Source organism: Plecotus auritus (assembly GCF_963455305.1).
Source record: "Plecotus auritus genome assembly, chromosome: 7".
Taxonomy (NCBI): domain Eukaryota; kingdom Metazoa; phylum Chordata; class Mammalia; order Chiroptera; family Vespertilionidae; genus Plecotus; species Plecotus auritus.
In genome coordinates this window covers 65,581,853-65,604,853 of record NC_137774.1, presented here as the reverse complement: position 1 = coordinate 65,604,853, position 23,001 = coordinate 65,581,853, and the positions used below count along the sequence as shown (strand labels likewise).

The window sequence follows — 23,001 nt, the reverse complement described above, 5'->3', positions numbered from 1 at the left end:
CCCTCCCAGCGGCAGCAGCCTGGGCTGGGGTCTCAGCCCGGCTGAGGCGCGCAACCCCACGGCGCGATCCCCCTGCCAGCGGTGGCAGCCTGGGGTCTTAACCACTGAATCACACCAGCCAGGCAGATTTGGAGGAATCTTAAATGTTTTTAAAAAATATATATTTTATTGATTTTTTTTACAGAGAGGAAGAAAAAGGGATAGAGAGCTAGAAACATCTATGACAGAGAGACATCGATCAGCTGTCTCCTGCACACTCCCCACTGGGTATGTTCCCCCAACCAAGGTACATGCCCTTGACCGGAATCGAACCTGGGACCCTTGATTCTGTAGGCCGATGCTCCACCCACCTAGCCAAACCAGTTAGGGCTGTTGAATATGTTAAAGAAAAAACCCTATCTAATAAAGAGGAAATATGCAGGGGAGGGCATTTGGGGGTGACTGGGTTGTCAGGGGAGGGCAGTTGGGGACAATCGGGCTGGCAGGGGAGCAGTTAGGCGTTGATCAGGCTGGCAGGGGAGTGGTTAGGGGGTGATCAGGCTGGCAGGCAGAAGCGGTTAGCGGCAATCAGGCAGTTGGACATCCCCCAAGGGGTCCCAGATTGGAGAGGGTGCAGGTTGGGCTGAGGGACAACCCCCCCCCAGTGCACAAATTTCATGCACCGGGCCTCTAGTATATGTGTGTGTGTGTGTGTGTGTGTATGTATGTATGTGTGTGTGTGTGTGTATATATATATATATATATATATATATTTTTTTTTTTTTTTAAATTGATTTCAGAGAGGAAGGGAGAGATAGAAACATCAGTGATGAGAGAGAATCATTGATTGGCTGACTCCTGCAGGTCCCCTACTGGGGATCAAGCCCGCAACGCGGTCACATAACCTTGACTGGAATTGAACCTGGGACCCTTTAGTCCGCAGGCTGCTTTATCCATTGAACCAAACCGGCTAGGGCAGTGGTTGGCAAACCGCGGTTCGTGAGCCACATGCGGCTCTTTGGCCCCTTGAGTGTTCTAACGTCACTTCTTCAAAATAGACTCGCCCAGGCCTCAAACTGACTTCTGTGCATGGGCCACGAAGTTTCAACCGCACTGTACGTGTGTGCCCGCACATGGTATTTTGTGGAAGAGCCACACTCAAGGGGCCAAAGAGCCGCATGTGGCTCGTGAGCCGCGGCGGTTTGCTGACCACTGGGCTAGGGCCACGTCAGGTTTGAATGATCTCTCCTCTGGTCCCTGACGTTAGAATCACATTCCAGATGAACCCCTGTTCTTCCACAGGAATGGGCAGCTGCGAAGGCTGGGCCCGTGGCGGAGCTGGAGCCGCAGCCACCCTCCCCTGTGAAGGGTGAGTTCTGCTCTAGGCCCCTGCGTTACGCTCCTCCATGGCCAGCAGCTGCCATGCCTCACTACCTTCAGTGGTGTTATTTGCTGGAAATTCTTCGTATGGAACGTTAGGTGAATAACTATTAATGATGCCAGATAGGGGAGGAAATCCGCACAGGCAGTTGCTCAGAGCTCAACTCCATTCTTTAGCTCTGGTGTTGGCCGTCCTCCGTGCATGCTGCCCACCTGAGCTCACTTACCAGGTCAGCTCCACCTCCCTGCCACCAGCCAGCTTTCTTGTGTTTATTCCAAGTCTCTGCTCAAATCTCTGAAACCCCGAGACCTTTGTGATCAAGTTCAATCTCCTTGGCCAGTTAAATTAGCCGCTATTTCAGCTTTCACCACCGACTTTCCACCCCTCTCCTAGTTACCGGGTGGCCTGGGATTTCTGAGCCTGCAGGTCGGGTCCTGGTGCTGGAGGATGTGGAGCTGACCAGCTGGGTCACCTTCTCCCCTGGGGAGACCCGCCTGCCAGAGGAGAGACTGAAACCAGGGCCAGGCCAGCAGTGTGGCAGGAGGGAGAAGCCTGAACCTGGGCTTCCTCCATAGCATCCCTGTCACAGAGCCACTAACCTGCTTTATTTCTGCTTAAATGGGCCTGACCTGGGTTTCTGCCACCAGTGAGCCCCAGCCGCTGGCAGTCAGAGCCGGCACAGCCTCGACTCCATGACCTTTGATTTTATCCTTGCCATGGCCCTCACCCCATCCTGGCCTCTTGCAATCCCAGATGCAGGAGCTGTCCCCCTGCCTCCAGGCTCACACTGTGTCTTCTGTGTGTCCTTCCAGATGCCCTCAACTCTCGCGGTCCCATTCTTCCTCCTCCGTGACCACCTCACATGGCCCCACCAGCCTCCAGCACCGTGATTACTGCCAACGAATTTGACTGCCCCTCCCCTGCCCCCATCTGTCTGCCCGAGGCCTGGGAACAGCCTGTTCTGTCCTGTCCTCGGTGCCCAAGTGCTGCCTGCCCAGAACAGCCTTGTGGGATAGCCCTTACCCTGTGGGATCTGACACTCCTCCGGGAGACATGTCAGAACCGAAGTAAACTGAGGGACACCTAGCTGGTGTTGCAGAATTGCTTGGTGCCCCCCATCTGGTGAGCTGAAGTGTCAGGAGTATCCCAAGAGCCTCGTGTGTATTGAAAAGGTAAACAGTGGGGCTTCTCCCTTAGCACCTGCTGTTATAGGTGATGCCATGGTCACTGAGTACATGTGTCTCTGACCGGCCGTCTGCTGTCTCCTGGGACGGACCTCCAGAAGAGGGATGAGCAGACCCAGCGGCGTGCTTGAGTGTATAAGGCTGGGCTGCTGCGATCCTGTCGAGCTAAACTGTCAGCCAGCAGGACATCCTCCTTCTCAACACGGAGTGTGAATTTTAAACAAGTTGCTGTAATTTAGCTGGGAGCTTTGTCCTAACTGTGTATTTTTGAGTATCAGTAAGATTATAGTACTTTTGTTGTTGTTATTCCTCTCCCAAGGACATTTTTCCATTGATTTTTAGAGAGAGATACATTGATTGGTTGCCTCCCGCATGCACCCCAACTGAGGATCGAACCCGCAACCCAGGTACATGCCCTTGACTGGGAATCGAACTCACAACCCTTTAGTGCTCGGGCCTGTGCTCTGACCACTGAGCACACCAGTCAGGGGAAGATTGTACTTTTATGACTGGTTTGGAGCAGATTACTGTTTACCTCACGGTCATGGTGTGACAAGTGTCAACTCCAGGCAGTTCTGCATAAGTGGCACTTGGGGATCTCGTGGCCGGCAAGCAGGCCCGGGGCGTTTCTGGTGTCAGCTGTTGGGATCTGCCTGCCTGCCTGCAGTCACAGGGCTGGGGAAAGTCTTAATGGTCAAACACAAACAACACACTATGTTTATACAAACAAAACCAACACATTTATACGAACAAGTAAACGTACATGGAAAGCCTGATGTCCGGGCCTCTCCCCAGAGAGCAGTGAGCTGGGAGGCTGCAGTCCCCGGGGGGCAGGAGAGGCTGCTCGGTGCTGGTGAGGGCTCGCTTTCTTGCTTTGGGAACAGCCTCCTGGGAGGGCGCCCAGGGAATGCACCATGCTGAGGAGATCCGCGCAGTTCCCGGAGGCAGGTCACACCTCAGCAGTGACAGCTCGGAAACGGAGCTCGGCTGGAGTGTCGTCCTGATATGCCAAGGTTGTAGGTTCAATCCCCAGTCATGTAAGAGTCAACCAATGAACGCATATATAACAAACGAATGTCTCTCTCCCCCTTCCTCTCCAAAATCAATGAATAATAATAAAAAAAAGTAACCACCAAAAGGAAGAATGTCCGTGGACTTCCCATTGCCCAGCAGAGGTCTGAGATCTTCGGCAAGCTGGCAAGGACTCTCCCCATGACCAGGGCCATGCCCACCTGGCTCCAGGGCCTGCAGGCTACGGTGTGAAGAGGCCCCGTCATGACAGCTGTGTGACAAGCATGACTGTCCAGGCTCTGCACACGCTCCACCTCCCAGACCCCCTGTGATGAGGACCAGTGCCTTGTTTTCCAGGTGGAGACACACTTGCCCAAATCACATGGCACTTAAGCAATGGGTCTGGGTTTGGACCCAGGCAGCCAACCTCAGAGCTCAGGCTCTGCCAGGGCACACGCTGCCCGCCCGTTTCCCAAACACGTCAGGCCTTATCATGCCCACGCCTTGACGTATGGCCTGGAATGTCCTGGGCTCTCACTGCACACACCTGGCCGGGCGCAGAGCAGGCCTATGACCACCAGAAGCTGACGGAGAAGCTCAGGTCCAGGGCCCGCACGTAATGCCAGTATTTAACGGGGATGAACAGGAGCTCTCCCGGGGACAGGATGCATGACAGGAACGGGGCCTCAGCAAACTTGGGGAACTTCTCCAGGTCAGGATTCTCCACGTCAACCTGGAGAGAGCAAAGGAAGTCATGCCTGGTCTCCAGAGACAGTGGGTGGAGGAGCTGCGATGCCACATGGGGTCCCACCTGGCTTGTGTTATGAAGAAGGTGCGTGTCATGAGGATATACAGCTTCCGATTCCTGCGGGGAATATAGGCGGATGTATTTCCTCCCAAGCACCTGAAAGAGAGTGACCATCAATGAGCCGGCTGCAACCTCACCTCCCGCCGCTGTCCCACACTGACTGCAGGTCCCTGAACCCACGTTCTCCCTGCCTCTCTGCACCTTCTACACGCTGCTCCCTGCACCAGACAGCCCCATCCCTGCTGCATATGTTCTGAGTTCAGCATCTGTCCCTCCAGGTCCACTGTAAACCAGCGCCTGTCACTGTGGCCGATCGCTAGGCACGCTGTGACAGCCACCATCCCAGTGCTTCACGTGGACCAGCTGCGACCCCATAGCAAGGGGGCGGGTTCTCTCCACCACAGAGCACAGGGCCGGTGAGGCGGCGTGAGCTGCCCGGTTCACAAAGCGCTAGAACTGAGCAGTGTGCAGGGGGTAGCCTGCTCTGTGCACCCATCCGCCTGGCTGGAGGCATGTTCCCATGGGTTCGACCCTGTGCTTAGGAAACACTAAGGCGGCTGCACAAGCTGCCCTCTTCTGGGTCTCAGGAAAACCAGGGGCCAAGCAGCTGCTCCTCATGTGGAGGGTTCTGGCAGGGAGAGGCCAGCCAGGCAGGGGCGGGAGGGGAGGCAGCCATGAGGCGGTGTGGGGCCTGTTCTGTGGGAGTGAGGCGTTGGGCCCGAGGATGAGCCGGCTGTCCAGGAAGCACATCTGGAAGCAGCCCCACACGCCCCAGCCTGGTGCCATTCCTGCCTTCCTGTGTCCACAGCCCTGTTGGTGGTTCAACTCTCTGGTGTGTAAAGGTGGATAATGGCGTGGGCGCGGGCTAGGCCAGGTGCAGGAAGCGGCAGGTGCTCTGGAGCGACTCCCACCTGGGCCAGGAAGTTCTGCTGGGGATCCTGATGAAGGGGGGACACGGTGCCTGGGGGCCCAAACCAGGCGTTGATGGTGATCTCTTCCTCCTCCCCGTCGCCCAGGCAGCAGTAGTCAGGGATGCTGATGTCCTGCTTCAGCTCTGGGATCTGTTGGTGGCAGAACAGACCTGGGAGGCGAAGCCAGGCCAGGGCCACGCCAGCCCAGAAGTCACATGACTACCTGACAGAAGGGCCAAATACACGCTGTCCTCCTGTGTAATATACAACTGGACCCACACGTGCTGGACAGGAATTTAAAACGCAATTTGAAAAATATAATCACTAGGGAAGAGCTATGATTTTATGTCCGATTTGTTTCCACGTCATATGCATTTTATGTTTGTTTCCTTTTAAAAAACCTAACACCAGTGCTTTGTCTTTGTACTTAAAGATAAACCAGTTAGGGGCGTCTGGACATTTTCACTTAAATGCGCTCATCTCCCCTCTGAGGCTGCACAAGGGGGCTCAGGCAATCTACGTGAATATAATTTCTTATAAAATGTGCCTTTAATGGGTTTAATTCACCCTTTAAAAAAGGTTAAACCAGTTGGTAATTTTTTTCTTTCAGTTAGTAATTTTCTAAAGAGTTAATTATTTTAAAATATCAAGTTAAAGAACAAACAAAAAGAAAATGGGACTGACGATCGCAACATCTCTGGAGGGGGAGTTCCCAGATTTACTAATGGTAAAGCAAGGACAGCCGGCACACGCTAAGTAATTTAATTATAAAGACCAATAGACCAGGCACCCTACTTGAGCACCTGTGTTAAGTAAGGGTTAATGTACACAGTTCACATGTACATGATAAGGATCCCAATACAAAGGACAAAAACGAGAGAATACACACTAACAGGGGTCCTCAAACTACGGCCCGCGGGCCACATGCGGCTGCCGAGGACATTTATCCGGCCCGCCGGGTGCCGCTGCCTGTCCTGCTTAGCAGCCGACTTGTCCCGGGCCCGCAGTGCGCATAGGAATTTGTTCATAGTTTTTTTTTTTAAACTATAGTCCAGCCCTCCAACGGTCTGAGGGACAGTGAACTGGCCCCCTGTTTAAAAAGTTTGAGGACCCCTGAATTAGAATAAAGGTGTGGTTCAGTCCCTTTAGCAAAAAATCCAAATGAGATGGTATCGTCTCCCACCAATCAGACTGAAGAGGTGACAGCAGCCAGCGTGGTGAGGATGTGGTGGAAGGGGTGCCCACGCTGGGCTGCTGGTGCACCATGCGGGAAACCATTCAGATAGCAAGGCGGTCCTGTGCACAAGGCTTCAAAAGCCTGCGTATTTGACAGATGGAAGCGAGCTCGCGCTGCGCTCCCATGTGGGGGGTTGCAGTGCCTCACGAGGCTGTGATGTACTGCTCCCAGGAGGAGGAGGCTGCACGAGAAAGCAGGCAGCAGGCGCTGTGGGCTCCCTGCCCACACCATCAGTGTCTGCCACCTTGTCTGACATCAATGCATCTGATAAGATGTACTTTAAGACTGTCCCCTCTGCTGCTTTCTCACCGCCCTGCCTCCCCAGCCCACACCCTCTTTTGGGCAGAGGCAGTCTGACATCTTTGCCTCAGGAGGAGGATGAAAGGAGGACACTGAAAATCAAGGTGGCTTCCTCCTTTTAAAAGCCCAGGAGGGTTTCCAAAGCCGGCATGCAGGCTGGGTGCAGGAACCGCCTGAGACAGACAGTGTGCGTGCAATGAGTGAGGAGAGACCACCTATTGGACATTTCCGCTGCAAGCCCAGCCCATTTTATACTCAACCTGATTTCCTTTATGGCTTTAACACATGTGATTCCTTTTGGGCCCAGGCTTCCGTTTCCCTTGAATGTCCCAAAGCCTCAGGACCACTGCCATCGCGGGCAACCCTGGCAGTGCGGGCAGGGCGCGCTGGTCCTGGCCTCATGTGGAAAGAACCAGCCAGTGGCTCCCTGTGAAGACACCTCTCCCCGAATGAATCCACCTCCTGAACCGACCCCCAGTGCTGGCCCCACCAGAGCAGCCTCCAGCCCCACCCCGAGGGAGTGTGGGTCCCTCACAAGCCCCTGGTGGGGCCAGCTCTGAGCCCAGGGGCACTTCCCAGCCTGAGAGGGATGGAAATGGCCAAGAACCGCCTCTGATACTCAACCCAGGTGCTTTCAGAGAAAGCGCCTGGTCTGAAGGTGCCCAGTGGCCAGGTGCCAGGCGTCCTGGGCAGGGAGACTGGCCACGCTATTCCTGTAGTGCGGCTACTGCGAGTTCGGCGTGCTGAGCACAGCTGGAATTTTTACAGGCACCCTGACCAGACACTGCAGTCTGCGGTTAAGTCAGTCTCCAGCAGCCGGTGTAGACACAGAAACGGGTCTGTGGGCACTGCTCTGGGCTAAGGGAGAAGGCCCTGTTCGCGGTTTCTGGGGATCACCCCATACCAGGCCTAGTGGAATGCTGAGAAGCTCACTGGTTCCTGATGACATCATCAGGATTTTCGAAAGGTGATTGGTTAATGTTATCAGAGCACTGGCCCAGGATTCAGAGACCCCAAGAGAAGAAACCCCCTGGTAATACAACTTATAGTTAAAAGCAGGCCCAGTGCAGTAGCCAATATATCCTAAACCCGGGGTCTCTGGGAGGAAGTCAGTAAGAGACACTGGGACAAGAGGTTGGAGTGGGAGGCCCTGAGCCTCACGTGGGCAGAGAAGGCCCGGAGAGCAACGTAGAGGCCGCCAGCCTCTCTGCCCTGCATGACGCCCTGGGGCTGGGCTGCTCACACTTCCCCACCACGCTCTGAACAGCAGAGGTGAAAATGCTCCCGGGGACCCCAGATAAAGACTACGGGCAACAGCCAAAACATCTTCAAAATAATCACAAGCTTCTCTTAAAACAGCTTCCTCTTGTTCTAGTCAGATGGCTGCTTCGGGGCAGGGAGCCAAGATTCCTGTGGCTCACGAACCCCATGGGAGGCTGTGCCCAGTGTGACGGAGGTCTTAGGATCACACAGTAGGGGCTGATCAATTAGAACCCCCTTCTCCTCTTAGCAAAAGAGTTCAGGAGGCAGGACCTGTGAACCCTAATACGGGAGGCCTGGGGAAAAGACAACATAGCCCACCCAGCCCTCTTTAACTTTGGGATGGAGGTTCCTGGAGGCTGGTGCAGCCCCTACTGAACCTGGGACCCCCTCACCCAACCCCGTCAGGACAGGCAGTGAGGACAGCGCTGGCAGACAGGGGCCCAGCCCATGCTTGGCTGTGGTCCTGCCACTCACTCACTTGCCTGGCCTCGCCCGCCCTGTGGGAGCTGCCCTCCCTCCCTGGGCATTCCTTTTGCCAGCCCTCCCCCGCCCCCCCCGCCGGGAGCATCTCTGGCCTGGCTGAGACCACACCAGCATCTCTCCTGGATTCCTCAGCTTCATCGAATGAGTCGATTGGCTCCCAAATCTAGGAATCTTCCTTGATTGCTCCCTTTCCTTCAACCTCGGCTACCCACCAGTGTCCAGGTGCCAGCACCCCACATGCTGGAAACACCACCCTCTAGTCCCCCATCACATTCAGAAAACTGTCCTTCCTCTCCCAGCCCCACCTAACTCTCAGCCCCCACCTGCTGCTCCTGCCCCTTGAAGGTGAAAGTTCACTCCTGTTGCTCTCCTCGCCAGCCGCCCTTCTCTTACCTCCTCACATGGCTGGCCACTGCTCACTGGGTCCCTGCTCCAATGTTACCCCGAGACACCTTCCCTGGCGGCCCCACCCAGAGAGCCCGCTCTCCCGCCAGCCTCCCCCTGGGAGGCCCTTACTTTCTCTGGGGCCTCATCACCATCTGAGGTGATGGTCTTAGGTCCACGGGGGCAGGGAAGGACTCTGACATCTTTAGCCCCGTATCCAGGGCAGAGCCCAGTGCTTGGCGCACAGAGGCCTACAGAGAAGCCCACTCCCTCGTGGCCTGGGGTCCTGGCCCAGCTACACCCCCAAGTGCTGAGTGAGAAGTGAGGGGTGGGCACACGGAAGGGTCTGGACAGAAAGCCGAACTTCACTCCCTTCCCCAGGACGAGCCCCCTCTGGCTGCCCGGCGTCCTCAGTGAACGGCATTGGAAACGGAGCGCACCCTCATTCCTATCCCTTTCCTTGCTTCTCATGTGATTTGCATTTAAAAACAAGTCTACCTTTTCTCATTATGATGAGCGTACATACTCATCCTAGATGATCTGGAAACTACAGATATGAGAAGTAAAAGACCGTTCAACGCCCACAGACAATCACTGCTACCTTTTGTGGCATTTCCCGTCCTCAGCACACCTAAGAGCATCCTTTACATAGTCCTGCACCCTGGTTTTCTCACCTCCCACAGCCAGCAGGTCCTGAGCTCCCATGACCGCTTCGTGAGCTCCAAGTTTAGCGGCTCTGGAGCCCCTGTGATCTCAAGCCCAGCCACCGAGCCCAGGGATGGAGGCCACATTGCTGGGAGCTTCCAGTGATGTCCATGCTGGCTGGGGCTGTGCTCTGCTGTCTGTTCACAGGCACTGATTTGTGACAGCGGCACCTCTGCTCCCTATGCTGTGCCCCCCCTCACCTCCCACCGCCCCGTCACTGTCCCTCACAAGTACCCCGGCTCCCTGGCTGTCCTGCTGGATTCCGTTGGAAATACCGCCTCTTACTAGGAACCCTCCTGTTAAAAACCTCACAAGGCTCCTTGCTCTGCAATTCCGGACAAACCCTCCCAGGCTGGTTGATGTGCCCAGCACACGGCCATTCCACTGGGCCCCTCTGGCCTCTGAGTGAGGCACTGCTCGCTGGGAGCTCCTCCTGCCTCTGGCCTCGCTGAGCCCCATTCCTCATTCAGTCTTCAGCAAGTGTGTCCTCGGGGCCTTAAATCCGGCCCACCAGGGCTGGGTACTCAGGAATCAAACCCGGCCCCGGCCACGAGTCGCAGGCCCAGGGTGGGGAGAAGCCTTGATGGGGGACATTTGAGACGTGGTGAGGGCGGTGCCAAGACCTGCCCAGAAAACTGCTGCAGGGAAGGTAGCGACTCGCTCTTCCTGGATCAGGTCAGTCTGCTGCCCTTGCCTGCTGCCCGGGACTCCTTCTCCAGTTCTGACCACATCTGATGCTTGTGTACCGCCCCCCGCCCCCCCGCGGCCCTGGGCTCAGCACACCCGGCCTCTCAGGCCTGGTGGCCTTGTCTGCTCTCCTGCCACCTGCTGGTGAGGAGGGCAGTGCACAGGGCGTCAGTCTGCTCTCTGCAGGGAGCAGCACCAGTGGGTGGCAAATGAGGCTGCAACCCTTTGCTGCCCTCTGGGGTCAGAGCCCAGGAAGGGAGCAGGGGAGCTGAGAGCGAAGGGCAGAGGAGCGCAGTCTCAGACTTACCTGGTCAAAGAGCTGGTGCTGGGCCAGGTACCCGACGTCCCTCGGCTGGTCCATTAGAGAAAAAACAGAGGCGACACAGAAAGCCCATTAGTGGTGATGGGCGCCCTCCAGGTGCTACTACTGTTTAGCTGGCTCTCAGCACCCACATGCCCCTGCCCCAGCCCCGGCAGACACCCAGAGGGCCCTCCTCTGTCCTGCTGGACCCCTCCTCCCTCCCAGTGGCTGATGTGATCTCAGGACCGGTGCTGCCTCTGCCAGAAGTTGCTGGAGTTTGTCAGCCTGTGCCCACGGCTCAGTTAACTCAAATGAAAAATGAAGGGGCAGGCCCTGGCCGGGTAGCTGAGTTGGTTAGAGCCGTGGTCGGCAAACTGCGGCTCGCGAGCCACATGCGGCTCTTTGGCCCCTTGAGTGTGGCTCTTCCACAAAATACCACGGCCTGGGCAAGTCTATTTTGAAGAAGTGGCGTTAGAAGAAGTTTAAGTTTAAAAAATTTGGCTCTCAAAAGAAATTTCAATCGTTGTACTGTTGATATTTGGCTCTGTTGACTAATGAGTTTGCCGACCACTGCGTTGGAGCATTGTCCCCATACACCAAGATTGTTGGCTGGATCCCTATGCGGGGCACATACAAGAATCAACCAATGAATGCAGAAATAATTGATGTTTCTCTACCTTCCTCTCTCTAAAATCAATTTAAAAAGGGCAGATACATTGGTTAGATCACTCCTTTCTGCGTGGAGCTGCAGAGTCAGCATCGCTGGTCTCCCCTCCCGCAGTCGTCAAGCCTGCTAAGTCTGAGTCTCGCAAAGAGCCAACAGCTGCCAAGGCTCTTCATCGGAGGTTTGAGCTTTGAAACAAACGAGGTGAGTTGGAGGAGCCTTTCTTTCTTTCTTTCTTTCTTTCTTTCTTTCTTTCTTTCTTTCTTTCTTTTAAATATGTATTTTTTTTATTGATTTCAGAGAGGAAGGGAGAGAGAGATAGAAACATCAATGATGAGAGAGAATCATTGATTGGCTGCCTCCTGCTTGCCCCCCTACTGGGGATTGAGCCCGCAACCCAGGCATGTGCCTTGACTGGAATCGAACCCAGGACCCTTCAGTCTGCAGGCCAACGCTCTATCCACTGAACCAAACCAGCTAGGGCAGGAGGAGCCCTTCTGAGCTAGGGGGACGCTCAGGCTGTGATGAGATCAACCACCAAGCGCCCCCGAGGCTCTGGGTTTGTCACGATGCCACTGTGGAACAGGTGGATGCAGCCACGAATGCCAGGCCAGCGAGGGTGGAAGAGTGTGGAACCAGAGGGCGGTGTCCACAGGGATCTCAAAGACCAGGTGCCCACCGCACTGTGAGGAAGATTTCTGCTGGTGGCATTGAAGAAGGCACTGGAGAACTCACCTAAGAGGCTATTCTGAACTGTGGGAAATGGAGTGACTGAAATTATGACTGAGCCAGGCAGTGGCGAGAGGAGAGGTTTGCTTTGGTAACCTTCTGATGACCGGACTCTATAGACAAGACTATCATTCGGAAATGCCATCCTGCGAATGGCCACACTGAGAAGTAGGCAGAGCCCTGTCCAAGCAAGAGATGGACAAAGAGGTCAAAGAGCTGTGGAAACTTCGGAGGTGGCCGTGGAGGTGTTTTGGAGGGAACTTTGTGGCTGAGTGGCTTTGGTGGCAGTGGGGATAGGAGCTGTCATGGATTTGGTAATGATGGAAGCAGTTTTGGGGGTGGCGGAAGCTACAGTGATTTTGGCAATTACAACACTCAGTCTTCACATGTTGGACCCATGAAAGGAGGAAGCTGTGGAGGCAGAAGCTCGGGCCCCTATGGTGGTGGAAGCGAACACTTTGCCAAACCATGAAACCAAGGGTGGCTGTGGCGGTTCCAGCAGCGGCAGGTTTAATTACTGCCAGGAAACAACGCTCAGCAGGAGACGAGAGCAGAGAAGGGCCAGGGAAGCTGCAGGTTACAGCGATGTCCAAAAGCAGAACTGAGTCAAGGAGTATGTGTTTCTTAAATTTTCATAGCTTCTGCCAAGTTATTTGACCCAAAGTTAAATGATTTAGACCTGTGGTCGGCAAACTCATTAGTCAACAGAGCCAAATATCAACAGTATAACGATTGAAATTTCTTCTGAGAGCCAAATTTATATATATATATATATATATACACACACACACACACACACACACACACACACATTATTGATATTTTACAGAGAGGAAGGGAGAGGGATAGAGAGCTAGAAACATCGATGAGAGAGAAACATCGATCAGCTGCCTCCTGCACACCTCCCACTGGGGATGTGCCCGCAACCAAGGTACATGCCCTTGACCGGAATCGAACCCGGGACCCTTCAGTCCGCAGGCTGACGCTCTATCCACTGAGCCAAACCGGTTTTGGCAAGAGAGCCAAATTTTTTAAACTTAAACTTCTTCTAACACCACTTCTTCAAAATAGACTCGCCCAGGCCATGGTATTTTGTGGAAGAGGCACATTCAAGGGGCCGAAGAGCCGCATGTGGCTCGCGAGCCGCAATTTGCCGACCATGGATTCAGACTCTTTGTAGCAATTAATGTGAGCACCCATTTTCCTACATCTTTGGAGGTTATCATTGTGTGAAAAGGTCAGTTTCACACACCGGTCCAGGTGGAGGGCTTCTCTGCAGGCGCCTGGGCCTCGGTGAGGATCCATTGGAGGAGTGTAGGGATGCCAGGCACGCCCTCATTCTCTCTTCCTTCCCACAAACAGTTTACAAAATGCCAGACCCTGCGCTAAGCGCTGGGCAGAGCCAGATGTGACGTGACCTCCGCCCTCTGGCGCAGAGGACACCGAAGGCCACGGTAACTGAGCGTGCGCTGTGCTTGGAGCTCCACGTGCTACTCTAGCAAGCAAGCGTCGGTAACCTCTCACTAATCCCAACTGACCCTAACTAACCAAAGGTCAGGGCACTGGCGACCCGAGAGGTTAAATAACCAGCCAATGACACACAGCCAGCCAGGGCCCGTGATGGATGCAGTGCTGTTCTGCCTGAACCCCAAACGCACATCCTGACCCGCGCACACCCTCTGGTTCCGCCTCTGCCGAGCAAGCAGGCTTCCTCCCGGTGGAGGGAGACATCCCAGGCCTGCGGGGGCGTATGTCTACAGCAGAGGTGGACGTGCGCACGGCGCGTCTCTAGCCCACAGCTCTCTTTCCAGGCCTCCTGGTGATAGTGAACTAGCAGAGATGGGGTCGGGAGGAACGCAGAAGCAGGAATGGAAGGACGTCTGTGAGCCCTGCCAGAGGAGCCCGCAGCCAAGAAAACCACACCGAGTGCCCTGGAGGAGGGGAAATGTAGGAGCACAGAGATGGGGTCAGGAAGGGTCACGGGGTGGTCCGTCAGTTCAGTCACAATGGTGAGAAGGCCAAGAGAGGAAACCTTAGCCCCATGGTCACTGTCCTGGACCGTCAATGCAGCAGACCCATGACCAAATCGGTGAGAGCTCTACAGAGCCTACCGGGCTGGGGGCAGGCTGCCGGGGAAGGCAGAAGAGCTGCAAAGCACTGATGCTAATGGCGCACATCTTGTGAACACCTTGCCTACCACAGGTGTGGGTGGAAACCCCTCCCCTGAAGGGTCCGGGCACCCACTTACAGGCTCCCCTTGTCCCGGCCAACAGGGATGGATCAGGCCCCTGGGCAGACAAGCTGCATCCTCTGCCACTGGCCTTAATAGTAAGAATCTGAAACGACAATGTGGCGCAGAGGCTTTGGAAGACAGTTTGGCAGTTAGTTCCTCAGAAGGTTGAACACAGAGCTACCACGTGGCGTCACCAGCAATTCCACTTAGTATATTCCTAACAGAAACCAAAACAATGTCCACACAAAACTGTACACGAATGTTCACAGCAACCAAGGATGTGCCCGCAACATCTTTTTTAAATCTTCACCCGAGGATATGCTTTTATTGATTTTTAGAGGGAGAGGAAGGAGAGAGAGATGTATGAGAGAGAAACATCGATTGGTTGCCTCCCATATGCACTCTGACTGGGGATTGAACCCGCAACCTAGCTTTGTGCCGACAGGGAATCGAACCCACAACCTTTTTGGTGTACGGGATGATGCTCCAGCCAACTGAGCCACCCTTGATACTGATGAAAAGTGCACACAGCTCAAAAGCCCATCAACTGACAAATGGATAAACAACATGTAGTCTCCATACAATGGAATATGATCAGCCATAAAAAGGAATGAAGGGCAGCATGACAGATGCTACAACCTGGATGAGCCTTGGAAACATGATGCTCAGTGACAGAAGCCAGACACAGAGGGCCACATGTTGCCTGACTACATCTATAGGAAATGCCCAGAACTGGCAAAACCATAGAAACAGTAGCGGGTTAGCAGGTGCCTAGAGATGGGGGAAAAGGGAGTGGGGAGCGACTATTACTTAGTTTGGGGTTTCTTTTGGGAGTGATAAAAATGTTCTGGAATTACATAGTAGGGATGGTTGCACAATCTTAGAATATACTCAAAACACTGAAATGTACAACGAAGTTTTTTAAACGAGCCCCTCAAGTCATGTCACGTGCCCACCTGCCTATCGAGCAGCCTGCCTTCCTGGCTGTGGCCGTCTCTGGACAAGACTCTTAGAGACTGACTACTCCCAATCCTCCAGGGCAGTGCACGGAGGTTATGTGCCCAAATGTAACGTGTCCCCCCCATAAGTATTAGAAAGGAGTCAGAATGACACACCTCATTCAGGATGTAGCAGCCGATGAACTCACTGACCGTCATGAGCCTCTGGGACCATTCCTCGTCGGTGTACCTGGAGCCCACTTCCACTGGGACAGTCCGGCAGCCAGCAATTTCTTGTATATACTCCAAGCTATTAGAAAATAGATACGTCATTTCATCACTATTGCTCGTGCTTGCAGGGCACGCTGCTAAGCACGCTGCACACTGGTCTCCTCTCAGCATGACCACTTGTGAGGTGGAAGCTGCCACCCCCATTGCACTGACTAGACCACACGGGCAGGGGTGAGGCTCTGCCCACCTGGCGCTGGGTGGCTTTGCAGACAGATCCAATAAACCTCATTTGCCTAAGTTCTCCCCAGGCTGCTCTGCTCACAGCTTGCCAGGAGCCTTCTCTCTGCACGCCTTGTCACTCAGTTGAGTAAATGGCCGACAGGACAGGGTGGAGAAGTGCCTGGGTCTCAACCCTGGTGGCCCGGCATTGTCTCCAGACCCTGTGGCAATAGACCTGGGGATCTTGAGCAAGTTACCTAACCTCGCTGAACCTCTGTTCATCACTGCAAAATGCTGGTGACAACTGTGCGTGTCCCACAGGAACGAGGATAAAGAAGGTTAAACATGGCAAGGGCCTGTCTGGCGCCTGGTATGCAGTGAAACATGTACCACGCCTGGCATGCAGCAAACATGCAACACTACTGGCATGCAGTGAAACATGTAACATGCCTGGCACAGTGAAACATTCCTGGCACGCATGCTGCATGCTTGCTGGGTCGTGGGCTGCTGCAGTCAGAGCTCCTCCTTTGTCTCAGTGGGAGCCACTCCCTCCACATGGCTACCACCATGACAGGCTGACTCGCTCACACTTCCCTAGAGACCCTCCTTATTTCCAAAAAGATGCACAGTTATGGCAATACAGCCACTCTCCAGCTGCCTGTCTCCCTGTGCCTGAGCCTGAGGTGGGACTACAGGCAGGTGTGAGGAGGAAGCAAACACAAGAGCCGTAGGTGCCCAGAGAAGGGGACAGGCTGTTTCTGCGGTTCTTATTTCTACTCTGAAACCTCAGGGCCCTCGAGAAAGTGCACAAAATTCCCAAGATCCTACAAAACTGCGTAGGAGACTTAACCCTGGACTGTCCCTGAAGTCTGCATTAAAAATGGTTTCGGACAAGCACACGGGAGGGTGAGAGTCTTAGATCTGGCAGAGATCCAGAGCTCTGACTGTTGCTGTTTGTTTTTAATCCTCACTCGAGGATTTATTTATTTTTTATTGTTTAAAGTATTACATAAGTCTCCTTTTCCCTCTATTTATATTTTTTTAATTTTAGAGATGAAGGGGGAGAAAGACGTGAGAAATACATCAATTGGTTGCTTCCTGTATGCACCCTGACCAGGGATTGAACCCGCAACCTAGGAGTGCGCCCTGACCAAGAATTGAATCCACAACTTTTTTTGTTGTTAATCCTCACCTGAGGGTAATTTTTCCATTGATTTTTAGAGAGAGTGGATGGGAGGGATGGAGAGAGAAAGTGAGAGAAACAATGTTGTGAGAGAGACACATCAACTGGTTGCTTCCCGAATGTGCTCTGACCAAGGCTGGGGACTGAACCTGCAACCCAGGTATGTGCCCTTGCCCTGCAGCCTTCAGTGTGCAGGCTGATGCTCTAACTACTGAGCACCACTGGCCAGGGCTGAACTCACAACCTTTTGGTGTAAGGGACAACGTGCCAACCAGCTGAGCCACCAGGCCAGGGCTGTCAGTTGTTTAACCCTCAGCCACCCACCCCAGGGCCTGGTAGTGGTGTGTCCAGGGGCTGTGCTACTTGGGGGTGCTGGGGAAGAGTGAAGGGAGTCTGGGAATGCTGAAATGGGAGGGAGAACCTCTGGCCCTCAGCAGCCACCCACCTCCACTTCTTCATGCACGGCCAATGGTCGGCCACGCCTTCCAAGATCACAGGCGTCTGTGGAATCAAATAATGCTTCCTGAAATGCTGCAGGGACGGACAGTGAAGCCGGGGGACTGCTTTCTCTGACCTCATATCGGGAATCGAAACATGGTCATTCCTGGCTTTCTGTTTAAAATAAAACGAAACAGGTGGCAACCACCAAGGAATTTGCATCAGTGGTAGGAGAGCTTTGGGGTCATTAATAACAATAATAGCTAACATTTATTATCATTATTACCACTGCTGCTACTGTTCACTTCTCCTGAGAGCAAGGTATTTTTTTCTTTACCAGGTCATTTCCAATGTTTGTTCAATTATCTACACTAATAAAAGAGTAACATGCTAATTGACCGTACCTTCGTGATGCCCAATCAGGAGTATGCAAATTAACCCAACAAAGATGATGGGTTAATTTGCATACACAGGCTTGGAGCTGCTGGAGGTGGGGCGGGATGCTTGTGTCGTCACCATGGCGACGACACAGGCGTTCCCCACCAACCCAGCTGCTCAGGGCCTCTGGGCAGGTGGGAAGGCAGAAAGGCAGCTCCAACGAGAGCAAAGGTGGTGCCAGCAGCCAGGGGAAGGAAGGCCCATTCTTGCACGAATCTTTGTGCATTAGGCCTCTAGTAAAAGTAATATGTTGCTTTCACAGAAATTCTGCAATAGAGGAGAACTTACTGTCCCACACTCCACCATCTAACATAAGAGCATTCTTTCTCATTCTCTAGCTCCTTCCCCACCATTTCACAGACTCATCGCTGATCCACGGGTAACATACTCATGATGAACAAGCAACTCTGCCTCTCCCGTCCAATAATTTATCGAAAGCAGTTTCCCCGATACCACCAGTCCTTGCAATGTCCTAGGAGTGTTTGCATCATAATTTACTTAATCATCTCCCAACTGACTGACCTGAATGAGTTACTGTCCCTGAGCTTCAGTTTCCTTATCTATTAAACTACTAGGAGACGAGCTCTCATGTGTAAAGGACACAGGATGACACCTGGCGTGTCAGCGTTCTCTGCCCCCATTGCTGGATCCCAAGCCAGTTCTCCACATTTGTAGCAGTGGCAGCAGCACACCTAACATCCTTACATGCAGACGATGTGCTGGGACCTGCACCTGCCTGTTCTCTTCACTGTCACAACAGGCTTTTATGTTCACATTAGAGGCCCAGTGCACGAAATTCATGCATGGGTAGGGTCCCTAGCGGCTGCTGGCTGGGGCCTTCTTTCATTCTGCACCACCCCCTGGTGGTCAGTGCACGTCATAGTGACTGATCGAACTCCCGGTTGGTCGAACTCCCCAGGGGACACTTTGCATATTAGGCTTTTATATATATAGATGCCCCTCGTCAAAGAGGCCTTCCCTGAACACCCCTCTGAAGCTGCCTCCCCCCACCTTTTACAGCCTCACTAGACTGTCAGCACTGAGAAGACAGGGCCTGGGCCCTTCTGTACCATCACCTAGCGGCTGGCACATCTGGGCCACTGCTGGTGCTCAATAAAGCTGCTGAGAAAACCCCCTCTTACAGGCAAAGGAGCAATGGGGGCACAGAGGGACTATGACACTTGCCCGACTCACCGGTAGTGAATGGCAGTGTGGGAGCTTGAGCCCAGGCAGGCTAGCTCCAGAGCCTGAGCTCTCAGGCACTTACCTATTAGCATATCCACTGGCCAACACCACCCACACCATGAGTACCACCTTGGCCATGAAGCCACCTCCATATGCCCTTGGGACAGACTTAGCATGGGAAAGGGCACTGTAACACATGGGTCAAGGGGACAGGTTTTTGTCCCTTGATCTACATGTCTGCCCTGCCCTCTCCAAGGTCAGTGAACACACCATGTACTTAGCTCTAAGGCACCCTTGGCAATGCTGGATATTGTATAAAAGCTCATTTAATAATTTCACAGCTAAAAATGACTGCCTGTTTTTGCATTTTTTAAAACCAAGATGAGGTCAAACATTTCCCCACACATTTTTATAGATCTGTTTCCTCCTTGTGAACAGACTTGCCCAGAGGTCTGTGTGTCAGCACTGTGCTTTGAAGCCGTCTCAGTAAACCATCCTTTGCCACGTGCACTTAAATAGCAGTAGGGACACGTGCAAGGATCTACAGGGCAGGACTGATCAGCCACCTGACCAGAAGAGAGCTAACTGTGGTATCTCCCAAACTCAGCAGCACAGAGACAGAGGCAGCCAGGAAAGTGGGCGATACTTCAACCAGTTGACCAAAAAGCTGCAAGAGATGGGCTAGCTGGCTGCACTCTCACCACACAATCCCTGAGCCGTTTCTCTCAGGAATGACAGAGCTGCCACCCTCCCTCTCCCAAAAGGACACTGGGCCTGCAGAAACTGGAAGAAATTGAGAAAAGAGATGGAGCTGTTCTATTTCCCAGTCGATGGAGATGCTATTTTCAGCCAGAGAGGTGACTTGTCACTTCCAGAAAAACAGGACTGTTGGGTTGTGTTAGGTGTGGTCGCAGACAATCCCACCAAGATACCTTTAAGCAGGGCTGCTCTGGGGCCGGACCTTGGGCAGGCCTTTTCCCAGGGAGAAGGTGCGCCTGGAGGACGGCGGCGACTTTAATGAGGATGTCATCGAAGATGGCGGCTCCCATCAGCAGGCCCATGTCACAGACTCTGAGGGCTGCGGCCACGATGGTCGCGTCCCCAGGCGCTTCACATAGACACATGGCTTTCAGGAGGCAGCCGAAGGCATAAACCCGCCGCCAGTCTTTGTCCACGTCCTGCCACAGCCCGGTATTGAGTTTCTCCCAGGAGTAGTCAAGGACCGCCTCGCTCGTCTGCAGACACTCGCTCCTTCTGCCCCCGTAGAAGAGGTTGGTGGCTTGCTGCAGCAGCACCACCACACTCCTCTCCACGCTCTCACTGAGGTCCAACTGCAGTTCTTCTTTAGTGTGGGGCAGTAGCGCCCGGAGGGCCCCCCAGAGAGCCCCTGGCCCCGCCAGCGCGTCTTGGTTGCTGTCTTCTGCCATCAGGCCCACTACCAGCTCAGGCCGAGTGCTAGTGGAGGAAGAAATAAAAACTGTGATGATATCTAGTGGCCACCATGTCAACCACTGAGATTTAGAAAATATATATATATAGAGAGAGGGAGACCACATATAGACTTGGTCCCCTGTAGGTTCCTACAGCTTCCTACACTTATCCTTTACATCTCATGTGCATGTGGGAGGGTTCTTCAACAGTGGATTCCTCTGCTAGGCATAAACTCTGAGGGCAGGGCCCCATCTGTCTGGGGTCACCACTGTATTTTCAGGGCCCGGCACAATACCAGGCATGCAGTGGGCACAGGATAAATATTTGTTCAGGAAGAATATTTATCCCTCTTCTCTGGCAAACCTATCCAACCTTCAGCCCACCTTCAGTGACCCATTGAAGGGGCCCGCCAAGACTCTCAGGCAGTGCTTTGTGTTTGAACAGCCCTGGAGCGTCTTTTATAGCAGTTGTCACATTTAGCACTAATACCTGCTTACATGTCTCTCTCTAATACTAGCTTGTGAGCTCTTTCAGGGCATAAAACATCTCTCTTCATTTCCCTGGAACCTATAAGCCGTCCGGCTCACAGCAGGCACTCAACGAAGGCTACTGAAAAAGTGAGATCTTAACTTCTCAGGAAGAAACCTGACAACAGGGTACCATTTGAAACTGAGGTGCTTATGACTGATTTAGTTTTTAATCCTCTCTCTAGAAATCCTATCCCTTTCTCTCTCTATACCCCTCAGAGACCTAGCCTTTCCCCTGGATAATCAGGACCTGCCCCCTTCCACCCCAGGCATCAGAAGGCAGTAGCCTGGGCCTGCTAATGGTGTCCCAGTCCCCACCTCTGGCCAGCTTAGTTCCTGAGCCCTAAGGTGGAATGACCCCCCAGGCTATTTTCCCATGAGACCAGACATAGGGACCCGGAAAAGACCTCAAAGGTCTCAAGATCTGAAGAAAAAATTCATTACCCTCACCGCACCTTCTCATCATCAGCACCCAGCACAACCGGAACCCCTAACCCACAGTGTCTCGTGCCTTTGCCCGACTAATCTATAACCAAGTTCCTTCTCCTGGATGGCGCCCTTCATCAATAAGTATCCAATATTTCTCCACTTCAACGCTCGTGTTTAGTGTTTGGCTCTACCTGCACTGGGTGGACGGACTCTTTCTGTCGCTGTGACCCCAACCCCTCTCGCCCCTGGACGGCTACCCCTAAGCAAGGTGACTTACCATTTTTTGCATCCTGAGGGGCACAACGCGATACTGATGCCGAGTTAGCTCCTGCCGAGTTAGCTCCTACCGAGTGGGAAAGCCCGGTCCTTAAGGCGCCCAGCGCGCGGGCCCCACCGGCTCCCTCCAGGCGCGGCACCTGCCCACACCCTCCCTCCACCCCAGGCCTCACACCCTTTCCCTTCCCGGCGCCGCTCTCGGGGTTCATCTCTGGCGGGCCATTCAGAACTCTGCGGTTCAAACGTTTCCAGTCCGCCTAGTTCCCGGCCGAAGACAACGCCGATTGGTCCGGCAGCTACTGGGAAGAAACAAAAGACCGCGCAGGCGCACTAGAGTCAAAGCAAGGCGACACATGAACTGCGCAGGCGCACAACATCCTGGCTTGCAAGCATGCGCAAAATTCTGAAATAAAATCACTGCTCATGTGCAGGGCCTTTCTCCTACCCACCGTTGAGAGTCGGAGAGTTGATAGTCGCTTGCGCTCGCGAGACTTCCAAGGCGCGTGCGCGAAGCTATCCTCTCTGGATTGGTTCCTTAATCCAACGCCTGCGCAGTTCTCCCCTCCTCGTGGAAGGAGTTACGTCGCCCTCTCGAGTAACTCGAGCTAACCTTCCTCGCGTCTGCGCCGCGTCGCGTCTCGCGGAGGCTCGTTCCTATTGGTCCGTACCGCCCCCACACCCCCGAGATGTCAGAGGCTTGCTTGAGGAGTGAGTGTCGACTCTCACGTCTCGTCGGGTCGGAGGGAGTGCCTGGAGGAGCGGTGGGTGCCGCGGGCCCGTCCGGGTTAAAGGCCTGAGGTCCGAGGCCGCGCACGGCTGGGCTGCTTCCGTTTTTCTTCCACATGGGTCCTGCCTGCGTTTCCTCTGCGATGACAGCTTCACAGCCATCATTTTTATCTAATCTTTACAACTAAGGTTATGAGCTTTCAATTTTACAGCGGGGTAGACCGAGGTCGGTGAAATAAAGTGGCCAAACCCTGTACTTTTGGAAAGTGACACATGCGGACTTTGAGCTCCAGGTGTTGCATCCGCGGCCTGTGAGAGTGAGGACTGGATTTCAGTGCGGGGCCTGTGCCTTCCCTCCTGCCTGGCTGCCTTGATGCTGAGCGTGGGCGCCCTTGGGGGTTTGGTTTTGGGGAACCCAGGGACGCAGGCCTTTGTAGCCTTGAACAGAGGCAGTAGAAAGTTCTGCTTATACTTAGTGTGGACTCCGAGTAGAAAAGAGAAGCGGATTCATATACTGGTGTTAAAAAATTATTCCTGGCAGTTGTAAAAAGAGGATGAAGCAGACTTGATTCAGGGGTCCACCGCAATGGGGGGTTGCGATGGGGAGGGTGATGGGACACGACTTGGAACACAACAAGTGCAGATTTGTCACCAAGGAGCAGGTTCCGGTCCGTGGATGGAAATATTAAAGAGGAAACATGGGGTAAGGGGGATTCTGCT

General features: G+C 53.7%; 1 protein-coding gene across 4 annotated transcripts; it reads right to left on the bottom strand.

Annotated features, from left to right (window-relative positions):
* Positions 1-1,055: 1,055 nt before the first annotated feature.
* KDM8 (lysine demethylase 8) lies at positions 1,056-21,718 on the bottom strand. Of its 4 annotated transcripts, XM_080677931.1 has the most exons (9): positions 21,557-21,718; positions 19,825-20,347; positions 17,277-17,443; positions 15,376-15,508; positions 10,641-10,685; positions 5,275-5,424; positions 4,367-4,459; positions 4,103-4,288; positions 1,056-3,544 (listed from the first exon to the last, which is right to left on the bottom strand). In XM_080677931.1, exons 2-8 carry the CDS (start codon positions 20,317-20,319, stop codon positions 4,124-4,126), a joined length of 1,248 nt encoding a protein of 415 aa, XP_080534057.1. In that variant the 5' UTR covers positions 20,320-20,347; positions 21,557-21,718; the 3' UTR covers positions 1,056-3,544; positions 4,103-4,123. The 4 variants fall into 4 exon arrangements, with proteins under 4 accessions (XP_080534057.1, XP_080534055.1, XP_080534054.1 ...); XM_080677929.1 differs by having other exon boundaries at positions 4,103-4,459; XM_080677928.1 differs by having other exon boundaries at positions 1,056-4,459.
* Between the last annotated feature and the right edge of the window lie 1,283 nt (positions 21,719-23,001).

What these genes read in the sequence shown, in the direction of transcription:
- KDM8 (XM_080677928.1), bottom strand. Translation starts at nt 20,319, where the DNA reads ATGGCAGAAGACAGCAACCAAGACGCGCTGGCGGGGCCAGGGGCTCTC. An exon ending in GCTGCTACATCCTGAATGAG is followed by an intron (nt 10,686 to 15,375) that starts GTGTGTCATTCT and finishes CTAATGGACCAG; the next exon opens with CCGAGGGACGTCGGGTACCT. An exon ending in AGCACCAGCTCTTTGACCAG is followed by an intron (nt 5,425 to 10,640) that starts GTAAGTCTGAGA and finishes TGCCACCAACAG; the next exon opens with ATCCCAGAGCTGAAGCAGGA.